Source organism: Rhineura floridana, chromosome 14 (assembly GCF_030035675.1).
Source record: "Rhineura floridana isolate rRhiFlo1 chromosome 14, rRhiFlo1.hap2, whole genome shotgun sequence".
Taxonomy (NCBI): Eukaryota; Metazoa; Chordata; class Lepidosauria; order Squamata; family Rhineuridae; genus Rhineura; species Rhineura floridana.
In genome coordinates this window covers 3200717-3219546 of record NC_084493.1, presented here as the reverse complement: position 1 = coordinate 3219546, position 18830 = coordinate 3200717, and the positions used below count along the sequence as shown (strand labels likewise).

The 18830-nt window shown below is 41.3% G+C and overlaps 1 protein-coding gene across 2 annotated transcripts in view; it reads right to left on the bottom strand.

Moving 5' to 3' along the window:
* The window catches only part of MEGF11 (multiple EGF like domains 11), a 366020-nt gene that overhangs the window by 272215 nt on the left and 74975 nt on the right, over positions 1–18830 (bottom strand). For both annotated transcript variants that reach the window (XM_061595615.1, XM_061595614.1), the window contains exons 2-5: positions 16051–16155; positions 10545–10668; positions 4413–4514; positions 2241–2341 (exon numbers count right to left, since the gene is read on the bottom strand). In XM_061595615.1, the coding sequence (XP_061451599.1) occupies positions 2241–2341; positions 4413–4514; positions 10545–10660 (319 nt within the window). In that variant the 5' untranslated portion in view covers positions 10661–10668; positions 16051–16155. The remainder of the gene's footprint in view (positions 1–2240; positions 2342–4412; positions 4515–10544; positions 10669–16050; positions 16156–18830) is intronic.

Below are 18830 nucleotides of genomic sequence, written 5' to 3'. Positions count from 1 at the left end.
GCTGTGAGGGGGAGTAGTTTGACTATCATGAAGGGCTCCTGCACTCCTGAATTTGCCATTGCTCTAATGGCCCCAAGCCATCCCAAATCCACTCCAAAGGGTTGGGGGGACCCTCCAGAACATATTTAGGGGGTGCATGGGGGAAGGAGAGGGAGGGAAAGTCCCACTGCACAAGCGGAAGGCGTACCACTCGCAGAAGGAGTTACTTAGCATTACATTAAATACAACCAAATGAAAGTGACTGCTACGGAGGTAGGTGAGGACAGACAGAGGAGATAACAAGGACCTTTCTGGGTATGAACTTGCAGTTGAATGGAGAATAAACTTTGCTCCATTCAGAACTGAGGGTTTAATTTATCTCATTTTACAGGATTCAACATTATGTTTAGAGGTGGGCAGGAAGAAGTTGGCTTTTAATCTCGGAATTTCCAACATGTACAGCTGTGAGATTTTAGAGACCTTGTATCCATAACCATGAGGGCTAGAATCTTTTCCTTAAAAAAAAAAAACTTGACAGTTTAAGAACATGACTTTTAAAAAAGCAACAAGACAAAGTCACAGGAGCTGGCAACCCTGAGAATTTAAAATTAATGTGTGCTTGTAGTTAGCGATATAATTAGCCACATAACTCAAGCGTGCAACTGCTGTCCGACTGACTTTGCTACATTTAAGTGAACCTTTTCCGGCATGAAACATCCATCATTCCTTATCAGGAAAACAGGCCTAGGAATTGTGGCAGCATAACCAACTATTAATTCTATGAAAAGCAATTTTCAAACTACATTTTAATGTGCTATTTACAGGAGACTCTCTCTGTAATTCTTGCAATTCCCTGGGATGCAAATCTCAAGCAAGACCCAGAAACATTAAAATAAAATCAGTATCTTCCAAAGCAAACAGTGAAATAACCATGCAGATCAGCCTTCCCTAACCTGGTGTCCTCCAGATGTTTTGGACTACAAGCCCTATCAGCCCCGACTGGCATTGTGCGGCTTGTTGTTAGAGAGAATTTATCACCAAAGCATCGGCACAAATGGCACCTTCAGAGAGCCCGAAAGTGGGGACCTTGGGCTCCAAAGGACTGCTCCGAACCAATCAGTCCATCCAAGAAAAAACTTCCAATTTCCACCTCTTTTCCCAATCTATAAGGGCCAATGTAAACAGGTACACTCGCCACTCAAGCTCCAGATCTGACTCACACAGATCCCAGACCTCTCCAATAACAGGTCACCTGCTGAGTATGCCTGCCTTTAAAACCTCCACCAGGCCTAGAATTGCAAGCACAGCTCCCCAAAGACCCATTGCAATTCTTGGGTTGCACGCCACAGCAGTAAGGATTTCTAAACGCTGAACGTGGGACTACCCATGGGCCTAGTCCGGAGGCTTCAGCTGCCCAAAACACTGTGGCTGGACTGTTGATGGGGACATCTTACTCCGGTGCTTAAAAGCATGCACTGGCTGCCCATAAGCTATTGGGCCAGGCTCAAGGATCTTGTATTCATTTACAAGGCCCTTAACAATTTGGGCCCAGTCTACCTTAAGGAACACCTGAGTCACAATCTCTTTGCTTGCTCACTGAAGTCTTCAGGGGAGTCACTGTTAGTGGTCCCAAACAGCTTGGATGTACAGCTCATCTCTCTCAGGAGCCCTGTGCCCAGCATTATGAGCCCAGGGTTATTGGACTCTCTTCCAGCCAAGGTCAGACAGGCCCCTTCGCTGTGGAACTTCAAGCACCTACTGATCTCTTTTTTCTTATTTCAGCAGGCATAGCAACCGAGTTCTGATCTGAGTCACTTGTACACCACTTAGAGACTATTGCAATTAAGCAGTACATAAATTGTCGAAATAAAACAATTTTTAAAAATTGATGAAACAAAACAGCAAATAAAATAAATAACTCAGCTGGATAGCCTGACTCCGTTGGGTTTTGGGAGTGTCCCAGGTACCCTCATGTGACAAGTTCAGTTTCCTGCTTCTTCCCAGTACTCTAGGTGGGTTTCCCTAGTCCTTGCCCTGCTGGAAGGGGACATTGTGTACAAAGTTACTTTCCTTTCCCTAGGGTCAGTATGACCAGGCAGCTGGTGCCGGCATGAACTCTTCCATTTCCACAGCCTACTGCTTGTTACCTGTGCCAGAAGGCACGCTACAATTTAAACTGCAATTAACACATTTGGAAATTGGACTGCATCAAATGATCCCACATCCCGACCAGAAAAACCCAGCAAACCTCATGTACATACGGATGCAGAAGTCTGCACTCTCATAATATCCCGGGCAGCACTGGGATCGTCGCCGATACATAGTCCTCAGTCCCCTCCGATATGCTGTTTTATAACTTATTCTAAATTGCAAGATAGAAAAAAAGCACATTGGAAATCAATGCCTACATTTCGAATTCTATTTGTGTTATGTTACTGCACAGTTGGTATGTTTGATAATTACTTTACAATGTGCAAAAGATCTGTGATATTAAAAAGACTGCAATTTGTGCGTACATACACACACACACATACAGGATCAATACAGATTTAGAACCCTACAATCCAGCTCATACTCTAAAAGAGTTTTCCCTCTGTGGAAATAAAAACGTCAAAATCCTTTGTTTATCTCTGAATGGGAATGGAAGAGAAATTCATTTTGGTTCATATCTTAATGTGAACCTACCCAATTTGCACTTCCTGAAACACTCTGTAAACCGAAATGCAACTAAGTGTCAAACTTCTCCAAATTTTGCAATGCAGTTTTCCAATCAATGAATGTGCACATAAATTTGTATATTAGGCAAAAGTGTGCATAAAAATACACACTTTTTTTTTTACTACATACATAATCCCATTATACTAGGGGAAAGATGCATGCAAAAATGTACATGTTATTTTATTTATAAAACAATTTATAGATTCCCCCTCCCTCTAAAACAAATCAGGGCAGTATACAACAAACTCTGCAAGTACAATAAGACATAAACTTTAAAAACAATAAGAGCAAACTGCTAGGTAAAACTCCAAACAGAGTGTGTATATTAAGAGAAAATGCTGAAGAATTTGCAAAAGGACTTTCCAATATTTTATTTTATTTATTTTTGCAAACTGCTGTGGAAATGTGGCAAACTGGACTTAAGATAAAAAGAACGAGAAACAAAGAAACGGAATTGGGCAGGTTCTGACCATCCCTATCTCTAAACATGAAGCTCATTAATAGATCAGGAGTGCAGCACTTGGCAGAAGATACAACAGCAATTCTCTCTCATGATCCTAGACCATTTTTTACCATCAGACAAGTGTAACATTTTATCAGCTTCCACCCCCCAAAAAAACCCCTAGTCTCAGGACGGTAACTCTATGAAACGGTGAAAGACCACGGCACTAAAGCATGTTATCTGTCTAATCTACATGGTCTCCACTTAAAGATATTGCTCCTATATGGTGGGAACCTAGTCTATTTTATCTCAGAGATGAGCCATACACGTGCACATCATCCAATGACTGCAGTATCAAGCGATGACTTGCATGTGGACAGACTTCCCTGCTGCATCATCTCAAAGCACAATGCTTTTCATTGGAGTCCATGATTCACCTATAGCCATTCAAAGTGAACACTTGATGAGGAGTAGTAAAAAAAAAAAAGCTGAGTTATGTATTTACATGTATGAATCAAGTCTCAATTAAGAACACCAGCAGAGCCTTGCAGAATCAGGCCAAAGATTCATCTACTCCAGTATCCAGCACCGTGGCCAACCAGATCCCTCTGGGATGTCTGCAAGCAGGACATGAGTGCAACAGCACTCTCCCCACTTGTGATCCCAAGGGATTGGCATGCACAGATATGCCAAGGTTCAGCTTCATTGGATGGCCTTGGGTTCTAGTATTATGAGTGAGAGAGAAAATCTTATCTATCAATTTTCTCCACATCTTGCATCATTCTATACAACTCTATCATGTCTCCTTCCACCCCTTACCCACTTTTTTTCTGAACTAAAAAGCCCCAAACAATGCAACCTTTCCTCATAGGGCTGTTGCTCCAACCCCTTGATCTTTGTGGTTCTCCTTCTCTGTACCTTTTCCAGGATTTTAACATTGTATTATTTCTGAATTTAGCCACTTAGCTTAAATCAAAAGTACTGAGGGGTGTTCCCAATTGGCTGATCCCAATTTTATTGCAAAGATGTAAAAACAAATTAATTGCAGATTTACAGTGCCAAATTGGTCACTCTTTCAAAAAAAAAATATGAGTACTCTCTCCTGAAGAAATCCATTTCGGCCTCTTTAATTTTGCAGGAGGATTCTAGCACAGAGAGGTCTATATTTATCCTCAACATCTTGAGAGCATCACCAAGGCTTAGATACAAAGGGGTGATACAAAGAAGATGAAACAGCAGAGGAAGTTTGAAATATCTTCCGATCGCCACTTACCTGTGTCGAGTGCACTTGAACCAATTCAGGATATCCGTACATCTTGTGTAATAGATCTGATCAAAGGGATGCGCGTACGATTCCTGAACAGTCACAGCATAGCTAGAAACAGACAATGAAAGGGGGAGAAAAGGTGGATCATTAGTCTGTAAAAGCTCCCCTCTAGCTCTCATATATTAAAGCTTCTACTCACCACAACACACAAAGGATACAAGTCAAAGCAAAAATGCATGAGCCTTCAAAGTCCCAAACAGGCCATGCACCTCTTTATTTAAAATATTTATACACTGCCCTGCATCAAAATAAATCGCAGGATGGTTTTAAGACAATCTCAAAGAGCAAGCAAAACATTAACAGAGAGCTTCGGCTATGGGGCGGTACACAAATGCAATAAATAAACAAACAAATAAATAATATGCAAAACCCACTTAAGCAAACCAGCAATAAAAGCAGTGGATTAAAAAAACCTCAGAGGACACTTCCTCAAGTGCCTGGGTGGAGAAAACGTTTTTTGCCTGTTGCATAAAAGAGATCCAAAACGGTACCAATCAAGCCTGCTTGGGGAAGACATTTCTTAACTGGGACACTGAAGGTGAAAAGGCTGCTCCTTGGCTGACACCGGCCTTGCTTTTCATAGAGATGGTGCTCAGAATTACTTGGAATTACTTGAACACTTGAAATATGCTTTTGCAGACTAGATTGGTTTGAGATTTGAGCTTGATTTTTGATATTTTGTGGTGTTATTTATTGATACCGTTGAAGTTTTTTATTATATTCCTTTATTTTTCCTATGGAAGCTGCTTTGAGGTCGCCTGGTGATGAAAAGCGGCATACAAATATACTAAATAAATAAATTACAGTCAGGGTGATAAAGGATTGCCTTCAGCTGCTGAGATCCCAAGCAGATTGCATCAAAGCTTGGCACAGTCCATCAGAAGCAAGGGCAGGGGTAGATTGTATGTCCAGAGCTTGGAAAAGTTGCTTTTTTGAACTACAACTCCCATCAGCCCAATCCAGTGGCCATGCTGGCTGGGGCTGATGGGAGTTGTAGTTCAAAAAAGTAACTTTTTCAGGCTCCAACAGTGAACAGCCACATACCTTTGGAAAGCACACGTTAAGGTATGGCAGCAACCCCCATTCATTATCAGATGCTGGTTTCCATACCAACAAGCCAAGCCGATTAGGAGTTAATTAAGAACCCATGTACAATCAAGTTTCCCCAAGACCAGCTCCTTTATCTGAGGGTGGGGGTGGGGAAACAGTGGGCCTCCAGATGTTGTTGGACTGCAACTCCCATCAACCCCAGCTAGAATGGCCAATGGTCAGGGATGGTGGGTGTTATGATCCAATAACATCTTGAGGAACACAGGTGCCCTATCCCTGCCCTGGTATTATTTAGTCCTTCACATTTGCCAGGTAAGAAGGAACATGATAGAGGTGTATAAAATTATGCATGCCATGGAGAAAGTGGACATGGAAAGGTTTTTCTCCCTCTCTCATAACACTAGAATGCGTGGACATCCAATGAAGCTGAATATTGGGAGATTCAGGACAGACAAGAGAAAATCCTCCTTCACACAGTGCATAATTAACTATGGAATTCATTCCCACCAGAGGCAGCGATGGCCACCAGCTTGGATTCATGGAGGATAAAATCAATGGCTGTGTTTGACCTCCAGTATGCCTCTGAATGCCAATTGCTGGGAAGCGCAGGAGTGTAGAGTGCTCTGTTGCATTCAGGTCCTGCTTGCGGGCTTCGCATGGAGGCATCTGGTTGGCCACTGTGAGAATGGGATGCTGGATTAGATGGGCCATTGGTCTAATCCAGTAGCCAGGCTCTTCTTGTGTTCTTAAGCGGTAAGAAGGATTTTAAAATCAGACAACAGATGTGTGGTAGAAGTGTCTGGAAAATACGTTCGTCTGTATGCTTTCTAAGAAATTTTCTTTTCCCCATAAAATTTTTGGTTGAACTACTTTGGCCCTTAACAAACACACACACACACCTGAAAGTACACACAGCAATGGCCTTTGCTCTCATTTTAGCCTATGTTAGCATTGCCACCCATTTCTCTGCCTTTCTTCTGATTGCTGCCATCTTTATCTGAAAATAGGGTATAAGCTCTGGGGGGCAGAGGCCTACATCACTCGGTGAAGTGCATTATGAATTCTGCACGTCACTCGGTGAAGTGTAAATATTCGTACCTCACGCTTTGCAGAGAGGAGGTCCAGCATCAGAAGTGGTCTTCCCGAAATCAAATCTTGCATGGCATTACTTTGACTGGTTTAAGCTCTCTGATGCTCCAAGTAATAGCTAGCCACCCCCAAAAGTAAGGCTGTCAACTTATCCAGACGTTTTTTATTTGACATTGAATTAATTCGCTAAACAGCAGATAAAAGCTAGGTAGAAGTTATATTTGCCAAACCTATTTGAGATCCTGAAAGAAGTGAAAAATTACTTATAATAACTACAGCAGATTACTAGAAAGGCCATATTTAATTTTTGTTAAAAAATCATTCCATCTTAAAGTAAGAGGGACCCTGGTGGGCTCTTGGCACTGGTTAAACCCACAATTTTGTACCTTTGGTTAGCATGTTATTAGTGGAGATGGCATACCTGCCTCACTGGATTGGTATATTTGGTTGCCATTTTAAAGTTTTGTTTTAATATAATTTTTGTCATGTATTGTGTATACTGCTCAAGGATAATTTTTTTAGTGAAGAATGGGTTAGAAATAAATAACAAGACATCAGAGCCAACACAGCACCCCTCTTGCACAAAACATGCACAAGTAAAACAACTTGTGTGTCCTTAATCTGCAGAATGAAAGCAGCCACCACCAATGAAACACCAGCTTTGCTTTCTGGGGCTGCTGAAATGCATGTGTGTGGGGGGGCTTGGGAGGGACCTCGTTTCAAATCTGGACGAGTCAGGAACTGCCTTCACGATGCGGAACATTACAAGAACACGCAAGTAGTTTTCAAAGATCCCTCTCCAACAAGGAGTTTCTGAACCAAGAAAAAAGAAACTCTTGTGAAGGGAGATGGGAAAATGTAAACAGATTGAAGCTTGCTGCGTTTAATAAAGAAAATGAAATAACATCAACACAAGTTCTATACCCTTAATATAAAACCACATCAGATATTCTTCCTCCCGGGGTTGTTCAGTTTTTACTTGTGTACAAAAAAGCTAATTAAAAGCACATATTAACATAATGCTGTCGAGGCATCCCAGCATGGTGGGATTCCAGCACTTCATTCTGATGATGGAGGTGCAAGAATCCTGAAATGATGTATCCACCAATCAAACGCAGGACACTTTTTTATTAGAAACTTGGAAGAAGGTCTCTAGGGCTTGATTTTTCACTTTTGTTGATTTTAAACAGAACCTATTTTAAACTGAGATAATTTGTAGTTGAAATTAACCAGTAATTGAGAATCATAAATTGTGAACTAATCAACAGGTTCTCTCCTTTTGTTATTGTTGTTTTTCCCCTGAAAAACTTTAGCATTCTGTTAACCATTGGGTACGAACACAGGCAAGAGGATTGTATAGTGTGAACAGAAACTAACAAATCGAGTTAAGGGGTTGCATTGTAAACTGACATTCTGTGATAGGTCACCAGTAGGCATGGAGGAGAAATTAAATTCAGTTCACATTTAAAGGTGAACCTATCTAATCTGCACTTTCCAAAACATACGCAAACCAAAATACAGTCATCCTTTGAAACGTGCACATATCCAAATTTTGCAATGCAATTCTCCAGGCTAGGGATGGCCAAGAATTTTGATTCAGTTCACATTTCAAGCTGGATTTATCAAATTTGCACTTTCCAAAACAACATGAGAACCAAAACACAGCCATCCTTTGAAATTCGCAATTATTCGAATTTTGCAAGGCAGTTCACCAATCAATATGTGTAAAAAAATCATATATTAGGGGAAAGTGTGCATAGAAATGAATATATGAGTGAAAATATGATGCAAAAATGCATTAGTTGAAAAGAAATGGCTCACAAAAATGACTACATTAGTCAAACCTCCATACAAAAATGTGTTTATTAGGATAAATTTGCACTAAAATGCTGGAAGATTTTTTTTTTAAACAAATTGCTGCTGAAATATGGAGAACTGAATTTAAGATGGAGAAAATGGGAAACTGAGAGAACCATAACTGACAGATCTCTCCATCCCTACTCCAGATGCATAATGTGTACAAAAATGAAAAAGCTAGGGTAAAATAGTATAGATGTTGCATATATAGTGAATATAACAGACAAAAATGCATTATATTAGGGGAAATGTTTTGCAAAAATGTGTATATTTGGCAAAATTGCATGCAAACATGCATATTAGGAGAATATTGCAATAAAATGCTGATGAATTTTTATGAGCATTTTTTAAAACAAATGCAAAGTGATGTGAAAATGTGGAGAACTGAATTAGAAACTGAGAGAAATCAAAGTTGTCAGATTTGCCCATCCTTCGGTGCCAGTAATCTCTCCCCACATATAAACAGGACTGATGGACCATCCTAAGTCCATTTTGTGTGGACAGAACCTGGAACTCTCTGCAGGCCATGTTTTTTTTTTAAAAAGTCCTCAAAAAAATTCATCAATATTTTAGTGCAAATTCTTCTAAATATACAATCTCGTATGCAATTTCCCCTAAGATACACATTTTGCAAGCAATTTCTCTTAATACACTGCATTTCCCACTGATATATGCATTTTTATGCAGACTTTCCCCAAACATACACATTTCTGTACACATTATTTAGTTGGAGAACTGAAGTGCAAAATTCAGAGATGCGCAAATTTCAAAGGAGAAGTGTATTTGCATACTGTTTTAGGAAGTGGGAATTAAGGAATTTAATATTAAAATGAGGACAAAAGTGAATTTCTCTCTTATCCCTACTGGAAAGCCAACTATTTATTTCTGGATATGCATGTCGGATTTCACCCTGAAGTGGGAAGCAATGTCTGTGCTTTGAGCATCTGATTTCTCCAGCCAACAAGACGTCAACTCCTGAGAGCTGAACTCTCTTTGTCTGCTCTGTGCAATGAGATCTCCAACTGGCAAAGACGGAATGTATTTAGACTACTCTTTTATTAACATAAACCCCCTCGTCATCTTGATTATTATTTTATGATCCTGTTTGCTTCTCTTGACCTCACCCTAACTCAATTTTTTTGGGTTGATTTATTACCTTCTAAATAACACAGTCATCTTGGCCGGAGCAGCCAATCAATTCTGGTATTTAATTTTTGTTTCTCCTTGATTGGGTCTCCGGGTTGCTGACTCCCTTCACACAAAATCAATATTGTATTCCTGAGCTTGAAATGTACTTTGCCGTGCGACTGCAAACAATGCCAAATCACAGGCTCCATCTCTACCCACATTTGTCCTCGAAGCCTGTTGTGCTGCGTGATCAACATCCTTAAAAAAACATACCCCGCACACAACATCCTAATACAATCTAAGCATAATGAACTTCAGAATGCCACTAAGAGCTATTTATGTTGCTTAAGAAGATTCATACTCGTAGCAGTAGTTCCCAAACAATTGTTTTCCCCCACTGACTTGAAAATTGCTGAGTGTCTTGGTGGACCACTCAGTGTGTTTTTTTCTGCCTATTGTAGCAATTGTAACAGAATGTGCTATTTGCTGTATGATTTTTAGCAGTATTATATTGCTTCTTTTATTACTTATATCATATTTTGTTGTATTAGTCCTAGCAGAATGGCCATCCTTAGAAGAGGATTCTTGTGTTTCTGCTACTCTAGGGAAGGCCTCGTTCCAAATCAGGAGCCAGAACTGCAATTCACACAGGATCACAGATGGGAAAATGGACTCCTCTGAAGACAGGCAAGTATAGATATGAGTAAGAACTCAGAGTAAACCCTTGGAGGTGAGCCTCCAATCTTGCAGCATTGTGCCTACAATGGAAGATCTATACCCAAGGTCCTTCTAAAAGTGCCCATTCCTTCAAAAATGAGGTGGACTGCAAAAGGGTCAGCTGTGGGGCCTTTGTTATGGAATGCTCCGCCCAAGGCATGTTCAATGTCTTGGTGGCATTTTGATTGCGGTTTTGTATTGCATGGTTTCAAGAACTGCTTCTCAGCAATGGGTTACCTTTCCCAATGGCTGCAAACATTTGGATCATCTGGGTTTAAGGAGATGGTGGTTTTCAGAAGGAGAGAGAGGGCGATGACTTTGAGATTCCACCACAGCAGGAGACAGAACATCATCGCTGTTTCTAAATGAAGAATGGAAAAGCATTAAGATGAACAACAGCTTCCTAGTATTGTATCTAGCCAGTTATACCTTACGATACACTGGTACATTTTATCATCCAAAAACAGGGACAGAGAGCCACTTTGGCCAACAGGGTGGATCCAATTGTGACCAACCTTCTGCGGGTCACATTTGGCAGGTAAGCGGGGCCACTCACCTGTCAATCGCCTGCCATCATATGACATCAGGTAGATCCGAACCCTGGCCAAATTATGAGGCCTGGATGGGGTAACTAGGCCCACAAACCTGAGGTTCCCGTTGCCCAAAAGATACGCATAAAATTGGAAGATGAGAAGAAGTGGCTTCAATTCATTCATCTTCTACAGTATTCATGTGCTTCCAGCAAAAGGGGGTAAAATCTACTCCACGTGCATTTTTAATTGCAGAATTTATATGAAAGTAGACCTACACCATATAAGTTCTTCTAGAATATGGTTACCTGCATGATAAGTAAACATTGTCTCCGAATTTACCATTCGTAGGGTTGTTGCTGTTTTGCAGGGTTGGGTTGGGTTACTGTATTTTTAATGGTTTTTACTGTATGGGTTTTTATTTAACTTGTCAACCACTTTGATGTTTTAAAATGAAATAGCGGTATACAAATCTATTGATAAATAAATAAATAAAATAAACACTTTTCAGCCTGAGGTTATTCCCCAACGAGTAACCTGCCGGAGGTTGAACGCTTGTGGTGGGCTGAGCCAAAGGTTTTTTTTTAAAGTAGGTGGGGCCAGCAGGAAAAAGAGGGTGGAGCAAAATGTGTGACCCTTTGACCTTTGTACAATAGGCAGCATCCCAACCACAGACCCCCACATGCCTCCACAGAGGCAAGCAAGAGGCATCATCACCATTCAAGAAGACATTCCAGCCAGACTAATGTGTTCAGTGAGGGTGCAGAGCAGGACCAGTGGGAGGTGTGGCTGTGGGAGTGTATAGGGGTCTATAGAGGCCCACATTTGTTCCCCAAACCTGTGCTTCACTACTTCTGCTGCACAGTTTTCTTTCAAAAAATGCCTGGGACAAAAAAAGCCCCCCAAAACCCATGTTTGTGATGAGTTTTTAAAAAATCCAAGCTAACTGGGTAAAAAAATTAATAAAACTGATCCAAGGAAGGAGACTGGAGTGCTTGTACAGAGTTCTCTTTCTGAAAACCTCAAAGAGCCTGCAATGGCAACAAAGTATCCTGAGGAACTCCCCACAGATTTCTGTATTTGGGGTTCATTTTTAGCCCAGCCAATGGAAAGTATTTGGGTATTGAATGCCCCATTGTGTGTATTTTTTGTCCAAACAAAACTGATCCAGGGAAGCAGATTTTAGTTTCTTTCTTCTGATACAATACGCATGGCTAGTACTGAGGCATTTATGAGCCCAAGATACAAACAGAATTTGGCTAGCGGTAGTAAAATGTCCTAAACAATTCATCTATGTGTATTTTTGGTATCTGTTGAAGGAGTGTGATGACTCTTTTCCATTTCCCAGCCCCAACATTTAAAGGATTTGTTCCCCTCCCTACCAGGAACCAAAGTTTTAACCAAAACAGAAGGCAAAGAAACGGAGGGCATGGATTCTCTCTATCTGCAATGTGCTCTTTTACAGATTGCTACATTCAAACTTTAAAATAAATTTTAAAATCCCATCTTTCCCTAAAGTGAACCACTGAGGCATTATAACATCCCCCTTCCACACTCACCCAAGACAGAAACCAGCTCTTGTTAATTTTATCAGGGTTTAAATGTGTCAAGAGCAAGGTTGCCAAACCTAAAAAAACCCCACCATGATTATTCCACAACTGACAGAAAATCAATCGAATTTTCCGTTCTTATTAAGGTTTGTGGGGAGGAAATCCATTTGCTTTTCATGCACGGTTTTAGAAAGTTTGCATTTGACCTAAAACTTTGGGGACTGTAACACGCCTCAGAGATCTTCAGTTCTCCACCACTACAATAAGGAATGGACAAATCTGTCAATTTCAGTTTCCCTCCATTTCTCTTTTATCCAATCTTGTAAGTTTCGTTTGTCACATTCCCCCATTAGTTTGCCATTTTTAAAAAAGTGTTTGTGAAAAATCACCAGTGTTTTCGTGTGCATTTCTACTAATATACAAGACCTTGTATGCTGTTTTCCCTAATGCATTTTAATGTTATTGTTCAGTAATAACTTTATTTCTATGCACACTTGCCCCTAATATACACATTTTGGTTAGAGAACTGAATTGCAAAATTTCACGGAAATGTGAATTTGAAAGAGTAGCTGTGTTTGCTACAGAAATTGTTTTGGGAAGGGTGAATTAGGTAGGTTCACATTAAAACGTGGAAATGAGTTTCTCCCTTATCACTAGTTACAATCAATGTGGTCTCTTAATAACATTCTAACATGCAAAATATGAATGCCAACAGGCACAATTGGTGGTGGCCCCCAATGCTAGAGGTTCCCTCTTTCTGGAGGGCAAGACAGAGCCGCATATTATGTTTTTTGGAATATATGCAACCCTTTAGAATCCTTACACATTTATGACGTTTAGCAGACAATGTGACAGGACTGTCCTGAGAATCTAGCCTAGCCTTTTTCTTGTCATGCTAGCATTCTATGTGCAGTGATTATTTTTGTGGAAGGGGAGGAATGAAAGAGCATTCAATCACATAAGCCTCCTCCTGCAGCCTAAATCAGCACAGCCCAGGCACAGATTTGTGACCTCAGTGAGAACTAGCACCATCTCAATAAAGTGTCATCTTCAAGATACAACGCATCTCATTAACCTACACAACTGTCTAACTGAAGTTCCAGAGCAGTGGGGGTTTTTGTTGTTGTTGTTATGTGCCTCCAAGCTGACTGCAACTTATGGCGACCCTATGAATCAGCGATCTCCAAGAGCATCTGTCGTGAACCACCCTGTTCAGACCTTGTAAGTTCAGGTCTGTGGCTTCCTTTATGGAATCAACCCATCTCTTGTTTGGCCTTCCTCTTTTTCTACTCCCTTCTGTTTTCCCCAGCATTATTGTCTTCTCTAGTGAATCATGTCTTCTCATTATGTGTCCAAAGTATGATAACCTCAGTTTCATCATTTTAGCTTCTAGTGATAGTTCTGGTTTAATTTGTTCTAACACCCAATTATTTGTCTTTTTCGGACATTCCTCAAATATTGAGGGCCGCTAGCTCAAAAGGGCTGCATCAAAATAGTCACCACAGAAAATGCATTTTATTACAATTTGTGATTAAGCTAGCCTCCCTCAACTTGGTGTCCTCCAAACATTTTAGACTACAACTCTCATCAGCCAAAGCCAGTACTGGTGCATGGTGCAGAGGCTGATGGGAGTTGAAGTCCCAAACATCTGGAGGACACTAGGTTGGCAAAGGCTGCTCTAAGAGCTAGCAAATAAAAAGAGAGCATCTAGCTTATGTTTTGAGGCCAGATACCACCTCAGTAACGCAGTAGTGGCCAAATCGCTCCTTGTCGTCCTTAATGCTCTTTTGGGTGGAGCAGAGTGTGTTTGCCTATCATAGTGACACTTCACAAAGCTAAACCCCAAGGGGTGCCATTTCACCCACAAAGCACTTTGCGTGAAGTGGAAGCACGGGCAAATAAATCAATCCAGGGGAGGGTCGCTTAGGGGAGGTTTTAAGATGCACACTAAGATTAGTGGGTTAATGGAGGGAAGGTATTTTCATCCCATTGCAATGAAATTGATGAATGAATAGCCTGGTGTCAGTGGGAAAGCTGAGGTAATAAAATTAAATGAGAGAGAGAGAGAGAGAGAGAGAGAGAGAGAGAGAGAGAGAGACCTAATTGTGTGGAAGTGATGTGATGGATAATGTGGCCTTGGACACACACATAACCCAATCAACTATAATTAACAAAAGCACACATGTTGTGGGGGAAAAGATCCCTCAGAACAAGATTTGCCTCAGGCCCTTCTTCACTCAAGTTCACGCTCAGGTCTCTTTGGCCTATTTTTGACTTGAGATGGTCAACTTGTCCTCAGGCTGTTATCACTTCAGGTAGCAGGTTGGGTCTTCCAGGATTTGACACAAAAAGATCCCTTGCACATAGACAACTAGAGCGCCGGCAGCTTTCCTTGGGCCCTAACCTAGCCTTCTTTCTGAGTTTACCATCTCAGTGAAAAGAAAGCCTTAAAGTCATCTCCCTCTTAGATTATGGCACAGATCTGATCGCTTGCTCCCTTGCCACACACAACAGCCAAGTTTGGGGTTGGAGATCCAATTGTGGATGGCCGGTGAATCCAGCAGAGTGCTGAAACAATCTCAAATCCCAGGTCCACCTAGGAATTTCAAACCCTCTTGTAGTTTTGCCATTGTTTTGGCTCTCAGAAATGTGAAGTGATTCTCTTGCAATGACCACGAACGACAGCTTAAGGCGGAACCAAAATGCTTCCTGCTTTTGGGCAGGCAACAAAGTCTCTGTGTGTGTGTGCGCGCATGCACACTCAAAAGAGATTCAGTACTTCTCGGGAGAGGAAGTGAGAAGGACTTACTCGCCTAAAGGAGCACAGCTGCTATGACAATCGGTGATGGTGGTGGGGAGGGAGAGGAAAGTGAGCTGGGGGTGTGTGGTTTTGGAGCAACTTCCCCCTTCCCAAAATGGTGAGCCCCAAGGTCTGTCAGGAGTACCTTCCACTCTGTTTTAATGGAAGGCAGGTGGCTGATAGAGAGCTCCATGCCAATTATGTATGAGCCTAACTGACCCTTACATCTTCTTCTCAAGCCCTTCTCTAGGTCTCCCCCTTCTGAGGGAGGCTCGGAGGGTGGTGTCAAGGGAGAGGGCCTTTTCAGTTGTGGCTCCCTGTCTGTGGAATGCTCTTCCCAGTGAGGTCTGCCTGGCGCCTTCACTGACCTCTTTTCGGTGCCTTTTTTCCCCAGGTATTTGATAGACTGAGAGGGTATAGTTTGGTTATTAGTGTGCTGCCAAACTTCCTACGGCTACTATGAGGGTTGTCTGTCTGTTTCTATGGTATGATGTATTTATATTTATGTTTTTAGCATGTGGGAAGTTGCTTGGAGACCTTTGGGTAACAAGCAACTAACAAGCCAAACAACAACAATGATAAATAATAACAATAGCCATGACACAAAAGGAAAAGAGATTTGGAGGGGGAAGCAGCAGCAGCAAAGTTAGGCACTAGTTCTTCGTTACAGAGTTTCTATAACGACCAGCTGAAATGGAAAGATTTCAGATTGATCACCTATCAAAGGATGAAAAGTGTGTGCTCGCTGCATGTCCAAAGTGACCCTTATTTATTTTGTTCAACTGCAAAACAAAACAAAAGGGAAGGAAGCAAGCAGAACAGAACAGAAGTTGAATTTGCAAGTTTTTTTTTAACAGTCTCACCTCAGTGTGCTGTAAATCCCTTACAGCTATGAATCCATCAAGAAGAGAGAGTTCATTGGCAGGAGAAAGATTCGTTATGCAGCCTTTTCAGATGTCCTTCAGAAACTGCAGAGAGAGAATTACGAGCGCAACTCAACAAAACAAGGGAAGGAGTGGAAGCGAATTAAAGAAGACATATGTATATGTGTCCTAACGGGGGAAATCTGTACAAGCAAAGATTTGCTCACGTAAACCCAAAGTAAAATTGTGCTAGATGTCCTGGGTACCGACTAGCCTCTTGAGTTAGACGGCCAAAAAGAGGATTTCTCAAATGGAAAAGCTGTTCAACATTTAACGCAGTCAGGTGAAACATTAAAGTTTCCGGGGATGGGGGGATGGGAAGGAATGGGCAATAAAAGTATGAAAACAAGAGGAAAGGAGATCAGGACAGACATTACATTTTTTTGAAGGGTGATTTTGTTCTACAAGTGGAGAAAAGTCATGCTGAATCATGCTACCCAGTTATTTCTTTCTCTCAGACCTTCCTTTCTGTACAGAACAGCGATGTCTGAGGCACTGTAGAAGGGGAACTACATGCACAAAATAAAGAACCAACTTTTTGTGATGTTTGCATCCCACCTCTCATCCAAGGCACCCGGAACAGCATACGGGAGATTCCCCCACTCAGCTGCTCTATTCTCATATCAACCCAGGGTGAAGTGGGTTGCACTAGACCAGCCTTCCCCAACTAGTGGGCCACCAGATGTTGTTGGACCACAATTCCCATCTTTCCTGACCATTGGCAATGCTGGCTGAGGCTGATGGGAGTTGTGGTCCAACAACATCTGGGGGCCCACTAGTTGGGAAAGGCTGCACTAGATCAGTATCTCTCTCAAAGTCAAGCAGTGACTCTGCAGTAGGGATGGGCGAATTTTCCCAGTCTTAAATCCGGTTGCCCACATTTTTGCATCAGTTTGCCATCGTAAAAAAATAGTCGTCATGAAAATTCATTACCATTTTAGTGCAAATTTCTCCTAATATACGCATGTTTGTATGCAGTTTTGCCTAACAGGCACATATTTCACAAGGCAATTTTCCCTTACTGATTATGCATTTTTGTATGTTATTTTTCACCAATATATGCACATTTTACCCCAGTGTATGCATATCCATACACATTATTTGACTGGAAAACTGCATTGCAAAATTTGGAGAAGTGCAAATTTTGAAAGATGGCTGCGTTCCGGTTTGTGTATTGTTTTGGAAAGTGCAAATTAGGTAGGTTTGTCTTTAAATGTGAAATGAATCAATATTGTCCCCCATTTCTAATTTGTAGCCCATCGTACGTTAGCTAGGAATGGGGTTCAGTAGCTGGTTCCTATCTGTCTGAATTCCGACAGTCCGGCTTTCAGTATCAATCCGCCATTTTTTATTCAAGATTGTTTTCACTATTGCTGATCCACGGGGGTTTTTCCAGCAGAAAAAATAGCATAATTACTGATGAAAATAATCATGAAAATGCTTATGCTGTAGGCACTTGTTCCACTGATTTTTTTTCTATTTAACTATCAATTAGGCAGCTAGTTGTCCATTAATTCTGGCTCTTGCCTCAGGCTGGTGTGCTGCTTAACGAGGACTACCTTCCTCCCCCCAATTTGCTTTTCTTGTTGTTTTGCAATACTTTGGATTGTTAATGGCGATCAGCTAGACAGAAGCTAAGAATGCATCAGTTTAGAGGAAAGCTGATTATAAAGACAATAACATAAAATCCAGAGCGGTATTTTTTTTTTTAAAAAAAATTAAACCATGCCAATGACAGCTGCGACCCGCCACAAGAAACCAACGCCGGCCTGAAAACAATGTAGATTATTGGATTATGTCAAAATCCAGTAATAAACCCAGTTTAGCGAATATTCTCCAACAGCCCAAATGTTAGCCTGAAAGCTGAGAGAACAGCTTTCCTGTATTGTGTTCAACAATAATTCTAAGCAGTTTACAAGTACAAAAAACAATTGAACAAACTTTAAAATATCAGCATCCGTAATTAAGACACACAATAAAACAATTCCATGCGGAACAACACAGCAATTAAAACAGAAGGCTCTGGTTGAGAAATCAAGGAGGTATGTCTTCCAAAAGCCAGAAGAATGTCAATACAGATGGAGCCTAATGGAACCTAGAGAGCCAGTGTGGCGTAGTGGTTAGGGTGTTGAATTATGACCTGGGAGACCGGGTTTCGAATCCCCACACAGCCATGAAGCTCCCTGGGTGACCTTGGGCCAGTCACGGCCTCTCAGCCTCAGAAGAAGGCAATGGTAAAACCACCTCTGAATACCGATGAAAACACTGTTCATAGGGTCGCCATAAGTCAGAATCTAGTTGAAGGCAGTCCATTTCCATTTCCAATGGAATCTTTCACTTCTTCTGCTGTTGTTTTAGGCCAGGGCCCCACAGCTCAGCTCCTCCAATGACCACCCACAGAATGGCAGATGACGGGAAGGGTGAGAAAGAGGTTCTCCATCAGCAGCTTGGCTGTCTTGGGCCTGTCAGGACCCACCAAGGTTGAGGCTAGTCTCTTACTATACATAAAGTACAAATTAATATTTTTCTGCCCTGACTTTTAATGCTGATTAATTCATTCAGCTCTTCAAGAGGAACTCCCTAGATCGTAATTTAAATCAGATCAAAATTTCTGGACGTTAAACACTAAATTCCCCAACACATTTTCATGAAAATGTATCAGGAATTTGAGATTCTTTCAGAAAGAGCAGGAGACATAAGCCTCCTTCCCCAGTTTCAAA